This window comes from Myripristis murdjan, chromosome 20 (assembly GCF_902150065.1).
Source record: "Myripristis murdjan chromosome 20, fMyrMur1.1, whole genome shotgun sequence".
Lineage (NCBI taxonomy): Eukaryota > Metazoa > Chordata > Actinopteri > Holocentriformes > Holocentridae > Myripristis > Myripristis murdjan.
The window spans coordinates 10,485,070-10,507,827 of record NC_043999.1 but is presented as its reverse complement, the minus strand read 5'-3'; the positions used below and the strand labels follow the sequence as shown (position 1 = coordinate 10,507,827).

General features: G+C 42.3%; 3 protein-coding genes across 12 annotated transcripts in view; 1 reads left to right on the top strand and 2 right to left on the bottom strand.

The window, feature by feature from the left end:
- Positions 1-10,884, bottom strand: part of fam49bb (family with sequence similarity 49 member Bb) — a 39,331-nt gene extending 28,447 nt beyond the window's left edge. The window contains exons 1-3 of one of the 4 annotated variants that reach the window (XM_030078908.1): positions 10,804-10,878; positions 9,111-9,264; positions 7,083-8,958 (exon numbers count right to left, since the gene is read on the bottom strand). In XM_030078908.1, the coding sequence (XP_029934768.1) occupies positions 7,529-8,958; positions 9,111-9,264; positions 10,804-10,821 (1,602 nt within the window). In that variant the 5' untranslated portion in view covers positions 10,822-10,878 and the 3' untranslated portion in view covers positions 7,083-7,528. Of the gene's footprint in view, positions 1-2,279; positions 2,437-5,494; positions 5,618-7,082; positions 8,959-9,110; positions 9,265-10,803 lie in introns of those variants that run through there. The other 3 variants (XM_030078911.1, XM_030078909.1, XM_030078910.1) reach the window with 3 other exon arrangements.
- Positions 1,173-14,974, top strand: eef1a1l3 (eukaryotic translation elongation factor 1 alpha 1, like 3). Of its 2 annotated transcripts, none has more exons than XM_030078913.1 (7): positions 1,173-1,184; positions 12,860-13,063; positions 13,175-13,471; positions 13,548-13,698; positions 13,958-14,214; positions 14,319-14,553; positions 14,644-14,974. In XM_030078913.1, exons 2-7 carry the CDS (start codon positions 12,884-12,886, stop codon positions 14,751-14,753), a joined length of 1,230 nt encoding a protein of 409 aa, XP_029934773.1. In that variant the 5' UTR covers positions 1,173-1,184; positions 12,860-12,883; the 3' UTR covers positions 14,754-14,974. The 2 variants fall into 2 exon arrangements, with proteins under 2 accessions (XP_029934773.1, XP_029934772.1); XM_030078912.1 differs by lacking the exon at positions 1,173-1,184 and adding an exon at positions 12,565-12,805 and having other exon boundaries at positions 12,884-13,063.
- A 782-nt stretch (positions 14,975-15,756) lies between these two features.
- asap1b (ArfGAP with SH3 domain, ankyrin repeat and PH domain 1b) overlaps positions 15,757-22,758 on the bottom strand; it is a 56,002-nt gene continuing 49,000 nt past the window's right edge. For 2 of the 6 annotated variants that reach the window (XM_030079172.1, XM_030079173.1), the window contains 6 exons: positions 20,622-20,783; positions 19,610-19,688; positions 19,188-19,252; positions 18,537-19,078; positions 17,873-17,995; positions 15,757-17,159 (listed from right to left, as the gene is read on the bottom strand). In XM_030079172.1, coding sequence (XP_029935032.1) covers positions 17,085-17,159; positions 17,873-17,995; positions 18,537-19,078; positions 19,188-19,252; positions 19,610-19,688; positions 20,622-20,783 — 1,046 coding nt within the window. In that variant the 3' untranslated portion in view covers positions 15,757-17,084. Of the gene's footprint in view, positions 17,160-17,872; positions 17,996-18,536; positions 19,079-19,187; positions 19,253-19,609; positions 19,689-20,621; positions 20,784-21,438; positions 21,508-22,758 lie in introns of all 6 variants that reach the window. The other 4 variants (XM_030079175.1, XM_030079177.1, XM_030079178.1 and 1 more) reach the window with 3 other exon arrangements.

The window sequence follows — 22,758 nt, the reverse complement described above, 5'->3', positions numbered from 1 at the left end:
GGCCCAGTAGATAATGCAAAGCAGTAAGGAGAAAACTTGGAAGTATCTTGCAAAAAAATGAAATACAAAGCTATTTGAATGCTGCCTGAGGAAGAGTGCTGACTCGGAAACACGCTCCATAAGCCAAAGTCTGCATGTATGTTTATTGAGCCATTAATCGTTCGTCTGTTGCCTCCGATGCATTTTTCTCCCTAAATGGGCCAACAGAACTGAAATAAATATTTCATTTTTTTTGCAAGGTGCTTCCAATCTTCTCCTTATTTCTTTGGAACGGGAACTTCAAATGGAAGCTGTTTCCCTGCTCAAGTTAAGCAGCTGGCAGGGTAGGAAATCTTCCACGGATTCAGAGCACTACTGTATCTTACACAGACATCCACAGATTTGTGCCTGGAGGGTGTTTGTGTGCATGTGGGAAAAGAGGGTGGATACACAAAGACAAAGCTTTTACCTTTAACAAATTGGATGTTATGTTATAATCTCATATTGAACAACTCTATACTAAGGCTATTTTGCATTTTTCCATGTCTATGCTAAAAATACTAAGAGTAATAAATGAAAGTATCCTTTGAGATGCCTCTGGATGGTCTAGCCCACAGGAGAGAAGAGAACGAGATTATTCCCTCTCCTCATTACATGCATGCTTTGGGCTCAGATAAGCAGCATCACAGGAGGGAAGTGAGAAAGTTGAGAGGAATGCTCAATTCCTCCAGCCCAGCTCGAGCTGCAGATCAGAGACAGGCACACAACTGACTCAAGCACATCAGAGGCAGACATCAAAACTAACACCCCTGCCAAAGGCTACAAACACAAACCACCACAAGTAGGACCTCCACGACTCGGGAGCAGCTCTCTGCTCGTTTTACAGTACAGCAGTCAGCGGCATGTGTTAGACAAAAAAACCTCTTCAATAAATCTGTTTGTGGAGAGGACTGAACAACACCCCATGCTATCCTGGTTTCCTGTTGCACAATGCAAGCTCAATAAATTCATAGTGATAAAAAGCTGGTACTCACTGCTCAGCAACCTATGGTCCTATGAAGGCCATATAATAGGTTGGTTAAAACTGACCAATAAGATAAGACACTGTGCGATCACGGCAGTCTAGTAATTCAGCATTGTGTAGAAAGAGCCAGGCCGAGTCTGAAGGGGGCCCAGGCAACTTTTTCCTACTGGGTGACTAGAGTGTGTCATCATTTCAACTTAGATTTGCTTATGGACAAGAACAGACATGCTATGGGAGACAGAAGCGGGAGAGTTTGCTGCAGCCAAGAGGGGAGTAAGATTACCCACTGCACAGAAAATGACTCAACTCTGAACTCTGTATTACTTGGCGGCTGGCACAATGTCCAGCAATGCTGCACGTTTGCCCAACTAAACACAAAAAACATGGCAGGCATTTGTGTAGATAGTGAGTTCACATTTTTTTTCACAGTCACAAGCCAAGAGTTTTTAAGAACATTTCAAGCAGCAACACACACACAAAAAAAAAAAAAGGAGATGTAGAAACTGATTGAGAAGCCGCTCTTTCTTCAGGAGCAGAACATGGTGTTACAGGGTTGGAGCAAAATGCTGAACAGGCTAAATCAGTAAGAGGAAGTTGATCGAAGTAACTGCACAAGCAGCATTATGCCACAGAGATGGCACGGAGTCCATACATCTCCAGTAAACTTACAGCTACACCTCCCCATGCTGCCTTTGCAGATTTTGGTGAACGGAGAAAACTGAGGGATGATTGCACAAGTGTGAGGAAAAGATCAATACCACACCAAGAGTCACACAACGTGGCTGGAAGGGAAATCAAAAGGCTCGCCTGCGTGGTGGAGCAGCAGTGGCGCTCCTAATCTGATAAAAGGAAATTCAGTACAGATGAGCGATTAACAGCAACAACAAAAAAATAAATAAATGAATAAAAAGTGAAGGATCAAGTTGCAACCTGTCCATTATAGCTGTTAAGAGTTGCACCTCTATTCGCACCTATTCATAATTACTCACACTTTAACATTAACCGATTTCCGCAATAATCAATCCACGATCAGAAACACGCAATTTTGTAACCACTCCATGCATTCCCCGTGTTGCGTGAATGGCATTTCTTTACATCAATAACTTTAATTTAAATACATATACATATAAAAAAAGGCTGCCGTGTCCTATGCATATAAACTACCGCATCTGAAACACGTGCTGGCTGCCTTAACTGTCAGTACACCACGGTGAAACACAATGCGGCGCACAAAGTAAAGGTGTTAAATTATGACTGAAACAATGAGCAGACTTACTAATGCAAGTTCAGCGGGTGTGGAAATCCCAGAGTCACATCGCGGCGGAAATAAACAGCCGAGAGAAATAACTGTCAGCGGCGGATTCAAGTCATAACGTGAGCGCAGAGAGCGAGAAGGTACAGTAACCTAACCTAAAGCCTATACATTCTCCAGCTGCTCCGACACCATGGGCGTGTTCAAGGCAGCGAGTCCCAACGGGCGGTGCGGGGCCCCCTCGGGGACCTTGAGGGAACTCCAAGGGGTCCAGGACCAAAAAAAAAAAATCCCTACAATTCACTAGAATGCATCCCCATGAGATAATGCTTCAAGAATGACTACTGTAATAAACATTTTCAGTTTCACCACTATTATCCACCCCTTACTCTGCAGGGTTAGTTCTTCAATGTTAAACAAACAAGAAACAACTTCCTGTATGCATGTGATCCCAGTGACAAAATATTATCTTGACCTAATGGGTCTATTTGAGCGTCTAACACAAGAAAATATCCAAGAGCCCCCTGCCATAATCATTCTTGAAAGGATTCCAGTAAATAACTTGTTATGAATTAACTACGATTAGGCTACACTCACTAAACAATGAGTCCGATAAAAGAAGGATCACAAGTTTCACTCCCCCAATTTATCACCGACCATAATGCAGTCATAATGACCAGAAAATCTTCTCAAATGGGGTTCATTGATCAATCATTCACTTTAAGTTGGCACAGTGTATAAGAATGTGTATTTTGATCACAAGCATCTCTCTCGCCACTGTTATTTTCCCATCTATAATATAAACAATCATGTGATTCTTTTCTAAATCATATCTAACAACAAAAATATTCTCCAGTAGGGGGTCTCAGAAATGAAATTTTGTCCTCTGGGTATCCATGGGGCTGTAGCTTGAAAAAGATAAGCAACGCTTTGAAGCAGACCCTACTGATGTCTGTCAAAAGCTGTATGGCTGCCAGTGTCACATCTAAATAGCACGTAGGCCCCCATGTGCATATGTTAAATAAAAAAATGTAAAAATATTAAAACACTGCCTATTAATGTGGAGGGCTACAAAGGTTTCTTGTTTAGTATGAGAACGCCACTAAGCAGTACTGTTCAATTTATAAGCCATGTAATCCAAAATGAACATGCTGTTCTATAGCCGCAGCAGAGTGGGACTCAAGAGAGAATAAATTGTGTTAAATGAGCTGTATTCGCACTTTCATGCTTATTTCATTAAAGGAGCGCAACGCCAGACCATGGGAAGGAGAAGCTCCTAGGCTATTTCCTGAACTCCTGCAGTGCTTTACTGTGCATTTCATTCCTGTGTAGCAGGAGTCTTGATCCTTTTTTTTTTTTTTTTTTTTTTTGCAATTCTTGCTGTAACTGCATGTGGCATAAATCAAAAGTGGAGAAAATGAACTCTAAGCAAACTAAACCAAGATAGTAAGAGAACTGAATTGAGCACAGCATCCTACAATTGTGAAAAAGGACACTTAATTACATTTTTATTAGGAAAGTCATGTCTTCTCCAGCACACAGATAGACCTACACTGAATATGACAGGCAGTTTGCCTCCATCTGTTGAAGAAAAGGTCTTAGCATACACTGGAAGGTTATACGTCCTTCTTCCAGTGTATTGCAGCAGACTGTAAGAAGCTGCATCATGAAGATAAATTGTAGAGGGGCAATTTAATTCAAATAATCTGGCAGCATTTTCCCCCACTTTGCACAAAGAGCAGGCTGCATAGCTTTGGACGTGTCAGAGCTGAGTTATTTTTGGTGACACAAGGAGGTAAAGGTCATTTAATGGTCTAGCTGCATAACTAAACGAATGTGTCTCCAAACACGGGCTGACAGGCACAGAAATGTCCTCCAACATCTTAAAGGTGGTATGGGGCCAATGTGTGTCAGCCTGAAAGAATCAGCCAAAATGGGATGATTGCCGAGGTATACCACTAACCTAAACATAGCTCTACCAAGGCTTTCTTTCAGCCTGCCTGCTCCGCATCGCAAACCCCATTTGCCCGAGGGTGGCAGAATAGGTCTGATGTGCACTAGCACAGAGCGTGAGAGCACAGAGACAAATTTAACATCTACATTGCATCACAACCACAACTAAGTTGCACTAGCCCAACAAACCATCAAACCCCTGGCTTCCTGGACATTTCACTTCCACTTTCAGGACTTAGCACAGAGACTGGGCTAAATATGAGGCAGAGAAAGCATATATCACTGTGTGATTGCACAGTTGCAAGTGGTTGTAAAGACACTGTTGGGAAGTGAAACCAGTGATAAGCACAGCAACTAAAACTATCTGTGAAAAAAACATTGTAGTTACCTAAAATAAAAACAAAAACTAGACTTTAGAAGAAGAACAACAAAAACTAACCGAAACAATAGTGTGTGCTTACAAAACTAAAATAAAATCAATAAAATGAACAGAAAATGTCTTTAGTTTTATTCATTGTCAGTTTGGTCCAATCTGTCAACACAACCAGCATGAGGATAATCTTCCTCCTCCTGCTCCTCCTCCTCCGAAGCCCCTCAGGGACCCCTGAGGATTCCCAGGACCACACTTTGACAACCCCTGGTCTAATCCATTATTTTGTAGAGGTCGGAATAACAAGATCAAGGACCAGCATCAATTAAAGTGGGACAACACAGACTGACTCCTACCACTTCAGCTGTCACTATTTTCCTTTAATGCAGCCTGATGCATCATTTAGTGCGCATGGCCTAAAAAGATCTGTGCCAGTATGCATACAACCATAAGCCAAGCCATACGGCCGGTGTAAACTAACACGGATTATCTGGCCCTATTAGATTAAACACATCTGATAACGTGGGCAACACGGCATGTAATGTACACCGCATCCTAGCTAGAGATAGCCATTTAGGTTAGCCTTCAAGTATGAGACGTTGTTGAAAAAAAGGGGAAGTTAATGGCTAATGAAGGGATGTAGCCCGGGTGCTACTACACATAAGCCGATTTATTTCACCATTTAAGGTTTTATTTTTTTTTATTTATTTATTTTTTTTACAGTTAACGGACGTGGTTGTGAGTTCGCCGGGCGCCGGGTTTGTACTTCATCCCCTATCCGTCTGTTTTGTCTTGGCACAACAGAACAAGTGCGATTGAATGGCAACTGGTGGAAAGTAAAGAGGCAGCCGGCTGGGAGGGAGAGGAGGGGGGGAGATAAAGGAGGAGAATAAAGAAAAGGTACATTTTTTCTTACCTTGATGCTCGCAGAGAAACAGGGGAGTCGACTGTCTAATACCACGCTAGCCCGCAGGAGCTCAAAGAAAAGCGATTTGCTGTTGCTATTTCCGGGTTAGTTATTGAGCGTCATTGTGCCCGTTAAACAGGGGGAGGGTTTGATTTACTCCACGGAGTGCGGCGGAGTGCACCTCCCGCACCTTTACTCATCCGGAACAACGCAGCACTGTCCCGTCTGCTACACCCAGTCACATGCTGACATCACGTTTAGCGTTTCCCAATTTGTCCCTCATTTGTTTTGTCACTGCGCTTTAAAAGGTCTCAACAAGAGCCACCCCTCCAGTCCCTCAGATTAAAGTTTAATTTAGAGTTTAATAACCTTTCCGAAAGCGGACACTATCACATCAATTTACCATTGCTCACTTTTGATAACATCCAAGCTGGTATGTTTTTTTAACCAGTGGGGAAAAAAAGTAGAGTTAAAAACATTTATTAAACCCAATTATTTTAGCTATTTTTATGCAAAAATAATTTTTTTTTAGAATCCCTCCTGTATTCGAGGCTGAAATCTAAACATTTTGTCAAACCTAAACAAGATGAAAACTAATGTCTTTCCTGTCAAGACTTTAGATTAATTTATTTAATAACAAAAACTTATTTTGCTGCCCCCTAGTTTATGCATCTTTTATACTGAAATGTCTAATAACTAAGAAAACAAACTGGTTCAACTTATTTTATTGTCATACCTGTTACTGTATCATTCTGTTAAAACAATGTTGTGGGCTAATTCTGTGTTTTTCTACCCTTTTCTACTCTGCAGATTGTTAGTGGGACACTTTTCTTATCAGTAAGACACAGGCAGCCCTGTCGCTATCTAATTACATATTAAAATCACAGGTTTTTGCAAAACTGTATGGCTGTATAACAAAGGACAGACTGTTCAAAATGTATGAATGAGTGCTGAGTTTGATGCCAGTGGTTGCTGTACTTTAACTGTGAAACCAACTTGCTCCTCTGGGTCATGTCTGCAAAGTTGTTAAATGTGTGACTAAAAGCTCAGAAATAAAATTACACAGGGCAGATGGAAATGCCTGTCATAACAAGCAGCTTCAGAGGGCTGAATGCAATTTCATTATACATTGGTGGTGCAAAACACAAGGTCATGACAGGTCTGCAAACTCAAAATGTGACCCAAGCTTGAAAAACTGTCCTGCAGTATCCAGAGAACTCATTCTCGATAAAGTCCTTGCAGTTTTCCAGCTCATCTGCATGCATTTCTCCAGCAGCCTTCACCACGGTCTTTGTATAGACAACTGGCAGGACTGGGCGATAGATCAAACTAATATCAATTTCATGATATGAGCCTTGATATCAACTGTAATTTTCTAAATTTCAAAACAGCCCATCCCAATTGTAACCCTGCTTTCACCAAATGCAACTACACAATTTTCCAAGGCTGACCACAAGCTCAAGACCAGTGAGGATGTGACAACACTGCAACCGAGATGCACGGTTTATCCAGATTTGCCATTGTTTTCTGTCTCTTCTTTAAATTACCATAATGCTCTTTTCACGTTACAGTAATCATCACAGAAGATTGTGTAAGACTTTAATCTTTAATTCCACATTCCAAAGTCCATGCAAACAAATGCAAGTACACCAACAGCATGTTCATATTCATATTCAATAACAAATCTTAATTTTGTATCAAAAATTCTCATTAAAAAACTATATATATGTATAATATATATATTCTTTTTCTGCCTGCTAGTATATACATCTTTTGTTCACCTGACATGGTACAAATTCAGTTTTAACTGTGAAACTGATCTCTTGATATCACAATAACAAACAGTCCCAAAAGCGTCTTCACTGCAGCCTCCATTATTAATAAAAGGAAGAGAAAACGTCCAATAGTTGAGATGCCTATTCAGACTGGACTGCTATTACCAGAGGACCCATGAGTTTCCCCAAAAAAACAGCAGCGAATTCTATCTGGGATATTTACCACCCTGATATGTAAAAATTACAACCACAGGAGTTATGAATCCAATTACAGGGTGTCCTCAGATAAAACTTGGCTGAAGTCTTCATCAGGTGAATAGAGAGAGCCTCCTTCAGGGCTCTGCTCATCATGAGGACCGGATGTTGCGGAGGCGTCCAACACGTCGCTGTCAGGACTTCTTTCTCTCATGAAAAGCTCCGGCCGTGTTTGGTACAGGTGCCACTTGGCGATGGGCTTGTGAGGACAGGACCGCCTTTGCTTTGGACAAGGGCAGCGCCACGTGTTCTTCTTTTTGTCGTAACAGACCATCACTCTCCCCAGTGAGGCGTGTGGCTCCAGCACAGATACAAATACTTGTGACGTTCCACTGCCGAATGCGACTTCTTTACTCAGTGGGGAGTTCTCAGACCCAGCCACCAGCTTTCTTGCGAGACAGGTTTTCTTCATATTGTTAGAAATCAACTTTCTCCTGACTATATCTGAAAGAACTTCCTCATTAAGCGTGATTTCGGATTCGGAGGAAATAGGACAGTAAGACAGTGACTTCAAATGGATGCACTGAAACCCCATTAATCCACTTCTTTGGGAAGATTCAGATTCCTGTTTGCATTTCTCCAACTCGCAGGTCACTTGGTGGTTGCTTCCCCAAGTGCGTTTCTGAACATGTATGGGGGTTGCCGGTCCTGTGAAAGTTTTCCCCACAGCAAAAATGCCTTTAGTGCGGTCTATGCACACCGATGGCAGATGGTAGTTTGCAGTTATATCTGGATGGGACGCTGAGTGACGTCTTTGAATGTGCACCTTGATGTTTTTCTTGTTCAAAGTCAAATTGCAATATTTGCACGTGGTTAGCTTGGGCTTTGATTTGCATGTTTTCGGGCATTTGGTTTGGATGGTTTGGATGGTTTGGGTTGAAATAGTTGAGACGTTAACATCACGGCCGTCAGAGGGTGTAATGTCTGTTGGAGATAAAGCCTCTGCTCTGGGTGGCGTCAAGGGGCTCGATGAAGCTGTAGCACCGGGGCCTTCAATGTTCAACGAACTCTGGTTGGCCGAGGCACTGTGGTCAACTCCGGGTGCTGTAGACGCACTGGAAGATGCACAAGTACTGGCACCTGTTTTGGGGACCGGTGAAGGTCTACATGATGCGGATAAACTTGTTGATGGTTTGGGAACGGTACAGGTCCTGAGGGCCAGCAAGGGTGTGGGACCAGAGAGGGAAGGGGACGCTATTAGGAGGTAAATTACCGAGGAACCAGAGACTGCTGAAGATGGTGCAGCCAAGCTCGGGGGTGTTGATGGATTGGTACCTAAAGATGCCGCTTGGGGCTTTGTTGTTACACGCTGGACAACAGATGACCCACACTTCTCCACGTGGTTAACAAACAAATTTGTGCGTATTATAATCCGCTTGCAATAGCAGCAGTGATAGTGGTTGCTTTTTACACATCCTAGGCAGCATTTGTAAATTTTATACCCTGCAAACAAGGAGAGAAATCTACATTACAACAAGCTGCGCAGTTGTGTTAGTCCCAGTTAAATCAGAAAATTATCCTCTTTAACATCACTTGCTGTAAATTACATATTCTTTCACAAGACATGAACATTTATTTTGACAGTTGACATTTACCTCCGTGTTTCACAGCAGACCTTGCATGGGTCTGCATGTGCGCCACCAGACCAGGGTACTCTCCCACCTTGGTGCAAAACCGGCATTTGTATCTGTTTGGGCCAGCACAAATGGGTTCGGGCAGATTACCTTCCCGGCAAACAGAAATATGAAGCTGGAAGAAATAAAACATTGCAATGTTTGACCTTAATATTGAATCCAAAATAGATTTCAGTTAAGATGTTATGTTCCCTAAAGGTCTTACACAGGTGGTATTAAATTTTTATGGATGATTAGTAGGAGTGTGTGGGGGAAAATTATTCACTTAAGTATTGTGATTCTTTTATTGTGATTTTTTGGTGTTTTTATTAATACTGAAATGATTTCAAGTAAAGATACAGAAACTAGATGATCAAAGGAATCCATTGGCACAGTGGCACGTAAAGCTAGGTTGTCAGCAAGGGGACTCAATACTGTTCCAAAGTTAGGCTGAATTTTGGCGAGGGAAAAAGTGGCATGGCCATTTTCATGAGGGTGCATTGACCTCTGACCTCAAGATATCTGAATGAAAATGAGTTCTTTGGGCAGCCACAGGTCTCCCCTTTGCAGACTTCCCCACCTTATGCGAATCCCATGCAGTTTAGTGCAAAAACCATGCAGGTTTTGGCATGCAGTCCTAATGTGTTATGCTGGCCTATTCTAAAATGGTGTATTTGTGCATACTGGGGCCTTAACAGTCTTGGAGCTGCATAAACTGGGTTTGACTGGAAAGCTGAGACTTTTGTGGATTTAATGAGCCCAGTTTTATTTGTGTGTGTGATGAGGTTAGCCTCCATAATAGCCAGTCCATTGCAGTGAGACCATTTCTTGAAACTTGACATCACTGTATAAAATGATATACTGTGACCATTAGGACAATAAGAGCCTCATGAAACTTTACATCCACAAACTACAGGATAGTTGCAATGCAATAAATTCTAATATCAAATCGCAAGACTTGTGGAATCATAATACATATCAAAGCACAATCCAAGTATCTGTTAGTACTGAAACAGGAGATAAACATATTGTCCCAGCCCTGCTGATTAGTCTTCTTCTCACACTGCAATAACTTTCATATTTATGATTTACTGGAATATGCAGCGAAACTCCTTGCAGCTCCAGCAAACTTCAACCTGAGAGTAATCAGCCATAAACAAACAAACAAAAAGCACAGAGTGCACAAAATCTTAAGACCAGATAATAAACAGTCTCAATGCTTCATCTGCACAGTTTATTTTTCGCTCTCTAATAAACCTATAACCTTAATTTCACCATGAATAAACATAAGATCAACCATTACCTATCTAAACCTTTTAATTTTCCCAAGTACATTAACGTTACAACTACCATTTACCTTCATATGTTCCTGAGGACAACCCCATGAAACAAAATATAACAAATCTGTAAAGTCTGATGTATTTTAGTGATGCACACGTTGCACTGTTTAGTTAGTTCACCAGTTAGCTTCGTTTTGCCATCAACGGTAACTAACTTCTGCGCTGAATTTGACTGTGTATGACATTACCGAGCACATTAATAACAATAACTTTAAGCCAGACATGTTGCATAGGTTTATTATCAATTGCGACAAATATATAAGTGTTCCCACATACAGGAATAACTGCTTTAAATGTCAATATTTACTGAAGTTGTATAAGTAAGTTACTCTTACTTCTGCACCAGGCGCCATCTTGCCGGTAGTGACAAAATCCCGTTCTGCTAGGAGATATCGCGAGGGTGGTTCTCTTACCGTGTTTTTTTTTTTTTTTTTTTTTTTTCCCAACAATAAACTGAAATGCCTCAGATTTTACAAGAACCACAAAGAAGACCATGTGGTGATATTTAATATGTCCTCACTGTGTGGATAATGTTACACTGAGGTTATTGATCACTCAGGGAGAATGAGATCCACAGAGGTAATTATAATAAAATCATCATTACCAAAAAAAAAAAAAAAAAAAAAAAAAAAAAAAAAGAATCAGCATAATAAATTCATCACGTTGTGCTGGGGAAACTCCATACTCTAGTTCAAGGCCACAGTTAAATTAAACCTCCTATGTACTATTACTACTACTACTATTACTACTACTACGACTAATAATAATAAAAAAGGGATTATTAAGATATCAGGATTGCAGTGTGCCTCATTAGCCAAGGAAAAGTCAACAATACTACAGCTTTCTTGAGGTTCATAAAGAGAGAGAGCCACAGACTACAGAGAAGCCCCAGACAGGTGTGCAGCAGGCCTCTAGCCACCTCCCACAGCCCGTTAGTTAAACAGGTGAAATCTATTAGTGATGCTGAGCTGAGTTTGATAAAACAAGCCACTTCAGCTCTACTCTCAGTCCTTGTCCTTGTTGGCTTTTGGACTTATGAAGAAGTTGGTAAAATGATGCAGTCTGTTGTGAATACATGCTAGAACATTTTACAGTCAGATCCATCTTTGAGTTCAGATATTGTTGCTCTACCTGTTTACTACTAAAATGAAAAGATATCAAACATGCCTGCAAAATGTCAACTCAAAACTGATACCAAAAGCTTGACATTAAGTCATGCATTAGCCTGCACACCACAATAAAATGTGACTGATATTCTGCACACTGCATGCACGTAAAAATAGGTCTCCTTATCTGAAAGCAAAGTACATAAACCTTAAACATTAACGTAAAACATGTTGGCAGCAACATGTCACTTCTGTTGCTCGCCATTTTGTGGACAGTAAGCACTCAGTGTTTCTATTACAGGACATCAGTACAGAAATAGTTATCCAACTGAGAACAGGTGGTTAATTAGGGAAACCACTATTGAAGCAAAAGGCATAATGGATGTAATAATCTCAGCGAAGTTAGCTCATTCTTCTATCTCTGTTTTTCATCACACTGATTTATGATGGGAGGCCTGTTTGATGTGCAGCAGATCAATAGGTTTTCCTATTTAGATGAAAAAAAAAAAAAAAAACAGGCTGTAATTGCCTTTTTGTTGCTTTTCCTTTATTCTTTGTGGCTGATCCTAATTTCTTTAATACAGACAGATGAGACAGGCAGTGCACTGGGGACTACCATACTAGGTTATGCTCTCTCCAAATGACACAGCTGGTTGTGATTTGGGATCAGGAGATGATCCATTGTTAGTCCAAGTTTTACAAGACAACTGACTGTAACTGAGTGTTGCTGCACACCGATGAGGGCATACGATGTAACCTCTGGGCCATTTTTCCTTTTCTTTTCACAATAAATATATTTCAAATCGATGAATTGTTTTTCTCCTCTCCCTCTCTGTGTGCAGACTACATTGCAGCCACAAAGCCCCAGCACAGCTCCTACACATCCCACAAGAGACAGTTATCAATTAGGCTCAATTAAACACACCTGTCTTCAGTTAGTTTCAGGCGTGGCACTGGTAGCCTATAAAGTCACCTCATAACAAGCTCCTGAAAGTCCTTTCTTGGAAGAAGCTGAAGACAACACAAAGTTTTTCTGTTCCAAAAAAACCCCAAAAAAGTTACTTTGAGGTTTGATCTACTCTGCAACATGGGTAAAGAGAGAATTCACATCAACGTGGTGATCATCGGCCACGTTGACAGTGGCAAGTCGACCACCACAGGCCACCTCGTCTACAAATGTGGTGGCATCGATCAAAGGAAGATTGAGAAGTTTGAGAAGGCTGCAGCCCAGGTTGAGTACGGTAAACTTAAAACAAACAAACAAACAAATGTTTGCTGTTAACAGTCTAAAACGTCTTCTGTTTTGCAGATGGGGAAGAGTTCCTTCAAATATGCCTGGGTGTTGGACAAGCTGAAGGCTGAACGGGAGCGAGGAATCACCATCGACATATCACTCCTGAAATTTAACACGCAGAAATACACAATCACCATAATTGATGCTCCAGGCCATCGTGACTTCATTAAAAACATGATAACAGGGACCTCACAGGTGAGCAGCACATGCCACCTCACCTGCTTTACCACTTTTGGTCATCCTGAAGTAGTTTGTGCTGTTTTTTAATTAACTTTTTATTCACCACGACATTGTGTCTCATTGCAGGCTGATGTTGCCCTCCTTGTGGTTTCGGCAGCTAAAGGAGAGTTTGAGGCTGGTGTTTCCCGAAGTGGCCAGACCAGAGAGCATGCTCTACTGGCTTACACTCTCGGGGTGAAGCAAATCATTGTGTGCGTGAACAAGATGGACCTGACTGAGCCGCCCTACAGCCAGAAGCGTTTTGATGAAGTGGTGCGAAGTGTCACCATGTTCCTCAAGAAGATTGGCTATGACCTGGCAACTGTGCCCTTTGTTCCCATTTCTGGCTGGACTGGGGAGAACATGATCACTGCAACTCAGAAGGTAAAAAAAAAAAAAAATCATGCTTAACATCACCCACTTCTTGAAAATGTCCTGAACATGGTTAATATCTCTACAGATGCCCTGGTATCAAGGCTGGAAGGTCAAACGCAAGGAGGGGAATGCAACTGGAAAAACTCTACTGGAAGTCTTGGACTCCATTCACCCACCAACTCGCACCATCAGCAAACCCCTGCGCTTGCCTCTGCAGGATGTCTACAAAATTGGAGGTCAGCATTAATAAGTAAAGTTTAATCTTACCGGCCCTTGTGTTGCAACTTTTAAGTTCCCCTTTTTAAAAACTTACTTGCTATTCCTTCAGTTTCCAAGCCCTCAAACTCAATTAGCCCAGTCAAAATGAGGCCCAGGTGTGCAGCTGAGGGTTGATAGGGAGGCACAGCTGTGTGGCAAGGCTTGTTAGATTCAAGTCATGCCTACTTTAATTTTTGCAGCCACTAGATGCTAATGAGCTTTGTTCTTTCTATACAGGAGTCGGAACTGTCCCTGTCGGCAAAATCGAGACTGGCATCCTGAAGCCTGGCATGACCCTGAAGTTCTCCCCTGCCAAGCTGACTGCTGAGGTGAAGTCGATTGAGATGCACCACCAGGGGCTGCAGACGGCGCTGCCAGGGCACAACGTCGGCTTCAACATCAAGAACGTGTCTGTCAAGAGCCTGCGTCGTGGCGATGTGGCTGGCAACGCCCAACACGACCCTCCGTCTGACGTCAGCAGCTTTGTGGCTCAGGTGGGTTCATGCAGGCCTCAGCTGAGGAGCACTGTAACCCTGTTTCAGTCTCTGCTGGTCGCCCGCTCTGCCTTGTACTGATAAGTTTCTCTTGCCGTCTGCAGGTGATCATCCTCAATCATCCGGGGAAGATCAAGGCTGGTTACTCCCCTGTCCTGGATTGCCACACGACTCACGTGACCTGCCGCTTCGCTGAGCTGAGGGAGAAGCTGGACCGCCGCACAGGGAGGAAACTGGAGGACCTGCCACAGACGCTGGTGTCTGGAGATGCTGCCACAGTCAAACTGGTTCCCAACAAGCCCCTGTGTGTGGAGAGCTTCTTCACATACCCTCCTTTAGGTACAGTTGTAAATTTCCCTCTTGAACAAGACATCACATGATAGTCATGTAATGAGAAGACAAACTAAATTCTTTTATTGTACTCTGCAGGTCGGTTTGCAGCACGGGACCTGAAACAGACTGTTGCCGTGGGCGTCATTAAGTCTGTGGAGAAGGACCAAGGACCGAAGCCACCACTGAAAGCCCAAGTGTGTAAATAAGTTAAGTTGTTTACCAGTATTCTGGTATGAATGCTTTTGCTGAATTTTATTTGGTATGTAACATTTGTGTTGTAACACAAAGTATTTATGTTGTCTTGGAGAAGTGTTTCCCTGCTCATTTTTGTTTGAGCCTTAAAGGATCTGTAAGAAGTGGATGGCATTTTAGTTGAAATGGAAAACTGCAAAGCTACCAAAATAAAGCTGCTTTGAGAACTGTCAAACTGCTTCTGAGTGATGCTGAAATGTCACTTATCTCCCAAATGGTCATTGCAGTTATGTGGGGAAACCTTTAGCTGTCTCTATACACAACACTTGCAAGGTCAAGCTTGAATGTTAGACTACCACTGTCTTGGAAAACACTATCATGGTCAAGAACCTGAACACAACTGACGTTTTACAGAAGTGAAATTATGCAAAAATGATTGAACATTTTTAAAATTAGTAAATAGTGTATTGACTGAATTTGATAAACTAGTTTCACTGGAAAAAACTGAATCACTATTTTCCCCACTACTTGAAATGCAAATCCAGAAAGATGGTTTGCTTTTATTTCTGGAATGTTATTCAAGGCTTCCAACATTATCCTTGGGTAAAACCTGACAAATACTCAGTCTAACCAGGTATTGCTGCATACTGAGTCAAAAACCACAGAAGGTAAGCCATGAGTTCAAATTCAGAGCACTCAAATAGGCCAGTGGCAATCTATAGTATTTGCATTGCAAAACCACTGTCCTAGAAAAGTCCTACATGGTCAAGAACCTGAATGCAAAACTGACATTTTACAGATGCGTGGCATAACACATTGCTCCAAGGGAGTAAAATGTAACCTATACTGCCTCATTTGAATGCATGGTGGGTTCCTGCAGATGGTAAACCTGGAATGGCTGCTGGTCTCCAAATGTGCAGCAAATGTACTCCTGCTGTCGGTGTTTTCAACCTGAGTTGGATGCACCAAGAGAACTGAAACCACATCGCAATGATGATTATGTATAAAAGAGCAGGATCAAGGTTTAAATACAGCACTTTTAATGATACAATGGATTGATGGGTTTGTTCCTTTACATGGGAAGAACTGCAGTTGGTGAAGAGTGAGATTACTGGGTGAAGTTACATCAGCTCTCCATCTTTTTTACCAAGTCCACCCTGCATTTAAAGACAATCCTGGTTCACTGGCAAATGGGGAATTCTACTGAATCCAGTATAACACGGTTGACTGTTGCATGACACTAAATCTTAAAATTAAAACAAAATTCAAGCTCATGAAATCCATAAACCCATTATGTGAAACAAGACAGTTCAGAGTTTGTTTGAACACAGGTTGTGAAATGTTTCTAGGCTGTCGGATCATTCAAGTTATTGCTAAGATGTCCTCTGTCTTGAGCTTCCCCCCTCTACATGTGAATAATAGTGGCTTTAACAACAGGATACCTTTTTGTAGTCCTGCTTAATAGTGGCTCTTCAAACCCTGAGGTGAGCGTCTTGAACGCAGCACTCCGCTCAATTCCAGTCATTGTTACACCATGCACAGAAAGGTCAAAGGACTGTGGAGATGACGTTAAGTTCACACACAGAGCATACATAAAGTGAACAGTGTAACAAGGAGTAAATTAGTGACCTACAGTGAACCACAGGCTTTGATATTCCACCACACAGTAGCAGCAGTTTTTTTTTTTTATACTGTAAAACAACCATAATACGTGTACACACAAAGCAAGCAAGAACAAGGAGTACATTTAATGAATTTTTTTTTTTTTTCCTCGGGAAGATCAGTGGGAGACTCTTCTGCCTCTTCAGTCAGTTATGGTGGTAAACAGGGATGCAAGACACAAATAGTGACATGACCTATTTCACATTCCATTTCCTATTTGTCCTTTTTCCAGAAATATAAGCTGATAATTACTTGAGGGCCAGTAAAATTAATACAGATAAAATTCAAACTCCACTGCCCTGATGCTTATTTGACAGGTAGAGAGCAATGTTACTTGTACATGTTTTGTACAATAAAACATGTATATACACTCACACACAAATATATATATTTACATACATATATACACAGTAACAGCATAAACATAGACTTTTAGGTAAGTGCTAGGGTTTTGAGAGTGGCTTTGTAATAGCCGTGCTATAGGGTTAAGATAATACTGGTAGAGGAAGAATACACACATTCTTTGTACAGCATGGATGTGGCATCCATGGCTAGATGAGTCTTCTTGGTTGTTTCTTCGTTGTTTTTCTTCAGAACACTTGTCTTGTGACAGGGGGTGTTACGGTAGCTATTTACAAGACCCCTCGATTGAGGGAGAGGCTTAGTGCAAGTCTTTCTGGCTGTCAGTCACTCAAGATGTGCACAAAAGACATGGGGAACACCCCTTTTCTCTCCGGGTGTCCTTCAATATGCCCGATCTGGAAGGAAACGGGCAGAGAAAGCACATGAGAAAAGACGGCATTCAGTGTTCTGGGCTTCCTCTCTTTATGTGCCACTGAGGCAGTCCTGCATTCAGTTAAAGGACCGCCTTGGTCCTATTTTGACTTGGCGTCAACAGTCCATCACAAATATCGATTGTATAAGTGTTTACAGAATAGCTTAAAAACTCTAACAAACTTTAAAGTTGCAACTATATTTAATAAAATCACTGTTTAACTCTATTATAATCATGTGAAATTCATGCATTAATGCCAAACATGTTCAGTGTTGAAAACTTGAAGTGGTTTTTGGGTCAAATTGTTAACTCCCCAGTGCTCCAGTGAGATGTAAGTGGCCTAGCTGGAGCTAGCTGCCTAGTTTAGGTGTAAGCCGGCCAGAATAGCAAGTAGACCCTCTGTTTCTAGTTACATGTAGTGAATGTAAGTCCTTGTTCCATGGTGCAACTTTTAGCCAATTGCTGACCTCCACTATACTCCATCTCCACTCCATATACACATACACATATACATCTGAGCCGTCAACAACAAAGCTGGAGAGAATTCTTAACAGAATTTGAATACATGTGGAAAAAACAGTTCTGTTTAAATATACATTACAGTACATGCCTGCCATGTATTATCCTTTATGTCTGAGGAGCAATGGACCACCCGATCCAAAAAGATGGAGGAGCAAAGTGTTGTAGCTTACTCACCCACCACTCCTGGTCTTCTTCTCCGGTGACTATGATCACCTCTCCTTCGACGAATGTCAGTTCGTCATCATTGTCAGCCTGGCAGTCATAGATCGTCTTCACCCGGCGGGCTTTACTCTTCCCCTGGAATATACATAAAGCAAATCTCTTACTTTAGCCAACAAAGACTGATTTTAATGTTTGATTTAACCTGGTAGTTCAGCTGAAATTAGACTTTTTTTTTTTTTATTTATTTCAGGAGAGATCTGGCCAAGCAAGCAACATGCAAAACATGATCAAAATCAGGGATGTGCCAATATAATTTTTTCACTACCAAGTCAATCAATTAGTTTCACTGAACAGTGAAGCTTTGGACCATTAGTTTGAAATCACTGGACAAAATAACTGATATAAAATCCCTCTTTTCTCACGACTTGATAAATACAGGATTCTGTGTGTGCCCAAAAGAGAGCAACAAGACAGATTTTATTGCTTTTATTTCTGACATGTTACTTAGGGCTTCAGATACTACCCTTAGGAAAAAACTAAGATAGCAATACTTCATTTTGACCTGGTACTGGTGTATGTCTTGTCACATAAAAGGTAAACATGAGCTACTTTTAAACTGTAGTGTGTGGGAAAAAAAATTTTTGTGATGGAGATGCACTGTAGAGGATGTGTGTACCGTGTTGATCTTCCTCGGGAGGGGCACAGGCGTCTCTGCAGTTCCTGCTGGGCTCCCGTTGGTGTCCTCGGTGGGCTGTTGTGAGGGGGTTGCCACGTCTGCTTGCTGATTGGGCGATGGTGAATCTTGAGGCTGTGGCTGAGGCTGAGGCTGCGGCTGAGGCTGAGGTTTTGGAGAAGGTTCTCCAGGAGGCGGCCTGGGACCGGACTCAGCTGTTTGGGGGGTCGCTGCAGGTTTGGGGGGAATGTCTGCGAGATGTGGCTTGGGAGGGAGGTCTTTGAGCTGCGGTTTGGGCGGTAGGTCTCCCAGCTGAGGTTTAGGAGGGAGGTCAGAGAGCTGCGGCTTAGGAGGAAGTTCTCCAGGCTTAGGAGGCAAGTCAGAGGGCTGAGGCTTGGGGGGCAGGTCCCCTAGCTGAGGCCTGTCCAGCACAGGAGCCTTATGTGGGGTTTCAGATCCCGGTGGGGACTTCTGGAAGACCTCTGGAGGAAGGCTGGGTTTATCCATAGACGGGTGGTGTATGGTGTCAATCTTCCGCAATGCCACTAAATAAAGAACATACACTTACTTAATCATTTTTTAAATACATCATCCAGTCGTTTAGAATGAAAACTAGATGCAGACTGCAGTAAAAAAAAGCTGTAATATATGTACCTTTCTGAGGTAGTTTGGGAAGAACCCTTGGACCAAGTGTTGATTTTGTGTTGCTCGAAGTAGTGCTGAGAACAGACGTTCACATGACACTGAATCAAAACCAAAATCAAAGAAGGAGCTTGTCCCTCATCATCAACTGGAACACATTTTACTATCAAGAGACACGGCTACAAAAGATGCATTCTGAACAACAGGTAACAGGTGTGCTTCCTCTAGGCTTGTGCTGAGTGCTTTGTCTTAAAGAATCTCATAAAAAAAAAGTGAGAGTAGTCTGCTAACTTCCAGACAAATTAGAGTTTAACCAAAGTTTACTGTTTGGTTAAAGGCAAGAGGCTGGAAAAGATGCAATCACAATATTTGCTCTCATTTTGATATCTTAGGTTTACTGTTCGGCCGGCTTTGCTCTTTGCCGGCTGCGATACCTTTGCTGCTGTGGAATGCCTTCAAACTTGTTAGATACAGGAGACATCTTGCTGATGGGAGGCGGGGTGGAGTCACTTCCTGAAATATTGACATTGACGACGATAAATAAGATTATTCACCCCAACAAAAGAGCACCAAACCACGGCATTAATTTGATATAATGTAGAAATAAATAAACATGCTATGATGGTCGAAAGAATAATGGGGAGGGAGTTATCTGGCTGAGCTTTCCATAAGCCTGTGTGGTTTGTTGTGCAACACAGGGGTGGTTGAGTGTGACACAAAAAATAACATCAAATATCAGAGAGGACAAATGATAACAAGTATAATAAAGATAAAAACACATAACTGGACGCAGGATTGCTAATACATTATAAAATGGCAAAGAGGTGTTTGATTTCCGAGTTAATTACAGCAAACATTTCTATCTAGCGTAGATCAACCACACTTAAAGGAATACTCCAACGTTTTGGGCAAAATACCCTTTTCCCAGCTTACCCAGACTGACACAAGATGTTCTATACATACATGATGCTGGTTTGATTCCCACAGGCAGCATTTCATGTTAGCTTAGCATAAAGACTTGAAGTCTATGGGAGCCATTAGCCTAGCTCTGTCAAAGTGAAAACATAAACCTTACAGAAACTCCAAAGGTCATTTCGGGAGAATTTATCCTTCCAACTATCTCAGTGATCCATGCGCCGCTGAAGGTGTAGATCTGGAACAAATTAACTTCCTTTTGTTTGTGTAAAATCCCACGGCGTGCATTTCAAATACACATGACACACTGATGATACAGAGGTGAAAATGGACATCCTGTCTGGGCAAGTCAGCAAAAGGGAACTTCGCCCAAAATGTCAGAGTATTCCTTTAACATGACTTTTCTAGTGCAGACATGACAGTGTAATGCCACTGCATTGGGGAATCATGATCTAAATGAATCTAGCAGTGGGTTTAATCCATGCCTGTGTGATACCGGCCCTACTGTACGTGTGCTTGCTCGTGTCTCACCCCCAGTCAAGCCCCCTTTATTGTGTGGACTGTGAGAGAGCGGGCTGGGTGGGTCAGACAGGGTGCGTTTGTGTCCAGGAGGGGGGGGCGGAGGTCTCTTCTTGGACAGGGTGGAGCTGCCTCCTGGGGTGAGTGTAGAGGGAGGGCCGGATGAGGGAGGAGCTGGAGGAGTGATACATAAAACACATGAGGTGACGGCGAGGCCGGTAGGTGCCAATCATTCTGCTACCCTCAGTACCCGCATGAGGATCCAGGAGGGTGAAGAAGGATGTGGAGGGAGGGGGAGAAGTGGGGAGGGCTGTGTCTTGCCGTCAGGAATAAGTGCAACAGATTTGCATGACAAAATATGATACATGTCAGGACAAAATCAGTGTAAGCAAAACACAAATATTACACGGGAATTCGCCTCGACTGGAACACAAATATAAAAACAAAGGGACACTGTGCGACTATGGATGTGTGCAAGTTTCTGGGTGTGTCTTTGTGTGTGTCTGCGTGTGCCTCAGTCCATTTGGAAGCACTTACTTAAGGTTGCTCGAGTAAAGTAGAATGAAAGCAGCTAATAGAGAGCTCAGCCAGAGAGGAAGTCAGCTGTGATAAAACTTTACAGCTCAGGGACGGCGGGTCGTGATTCCAATGTGATAAAAAATGCATGCAGGCGAGAAAAATCAAACGGACTTGGCCGGGGCCAAATGCTTCGATTATTTAGTCAAAAACGCCACCATCCTGTCAGACTGAGCTGTAAAGGGAAGGAGGGATAACTGTATATGGGTCTCACAGCCGAGTAAGGGGGAGAACGTAAAAACAGGATATTCACTGATGTATGGTCGAGAGCCAGCCAGTGTGGCGTAGTGCGAGTGAGAGCCAAGGAATGCCAAGTGTGGAGCTGAAAGAATAAGAGAAAAAAAAAGAGAAAGAAAAGAGCGAGATGAGGAGTGTGGGAGAGAATCTATGTCAGTCTTAAAAAAGCGGCTCCCACACACTATAAAATAACAAGATGAAATCTTATCAGTGGCAAGCAAAGCAAAAGAAGAGAAATGGCACAAAGCTAGCCTTGGGGAAAAAGGCTCTTCAGCGCCCACTGACAGAGAGCGCTGCTCCGCTCATCACTAGCGTGTTAGGGAGTTAGCATGTTATTCTGCTTGGCAAGGATGTCCATGTATGTCTCACCTTCAGTCTTAGAATCTTATTTTTGACAAAACAATCGGGAAAAACTCGGCTTGTTTTCAATGCTTTCTCGTCCTGCAGGATTCGTCTGGAAGCAAGTGTCAGGATCTCAAAGCAGCAGCTCCGATAAATAAAGCGGCTCGCCACACGGCCATGGAGAAAGTGACACTTGATTCGAGAAAATTCTCGAACACGAGTTTAAAAAAATGCACTGAAAACAGGTGAAATGGTTTCACTCCACCTGCAGAATTTCTTGTTTCAAGAAAAATAAGATTTTAATACTCGAAAGGAGCAGTAATGGATTAAATGGCTTATTGAGATGGATATTTTTGCAGTGTGAGCGTCTACAAGCTGTTCTTCTCCCCCCTCGATATTATGTTTTTTATACAGAGTGTACAAGTTGTGAATGTTAGTGTTTAAACCCCCAGCCAGAGGGAGGAATGTTATTTTTTAATTATCACACTGCAGAGGCAGGCAAGTCAACAGGATACTGTTTGTGTAATATGTCAAGACTAATGATGGAGACGTGTGAGGAGGCTTCACATAACGAGAGCTGTATGCCTGGCCATTCAACTTCCCGTTCACATGGCCGACCGACCCTGGTCGACCTCGTCCTGCAGCCATCTTTTTTCTTTTCTTTTCTTTTTTCTTTTTTCCAGAAGGGTCTTTATGTAAGCAACCTTAATGACACCTGCTTCCCGCCCTCTCATCTCTGTGTTGACAAATTGCATTCCACTGCAGGGTGTGTATGTGTGTGTGTGTGTGTGTGTGTGTGCGCACTCATTGGATTGATAGACAGATTTACAGCAACAAAGAAGCTCTTCCCGGAAAACTGATTACAAAGCGCCGTCCTGCATCTAATCCTCTCCAGGATCTGATCAAACATTAATACAGTACAATTTCCTCTGTCTCTTTCCTAAATGATAACCAACACACGGCAAAGTAACAACACAACCTTTAGACCGTTTCA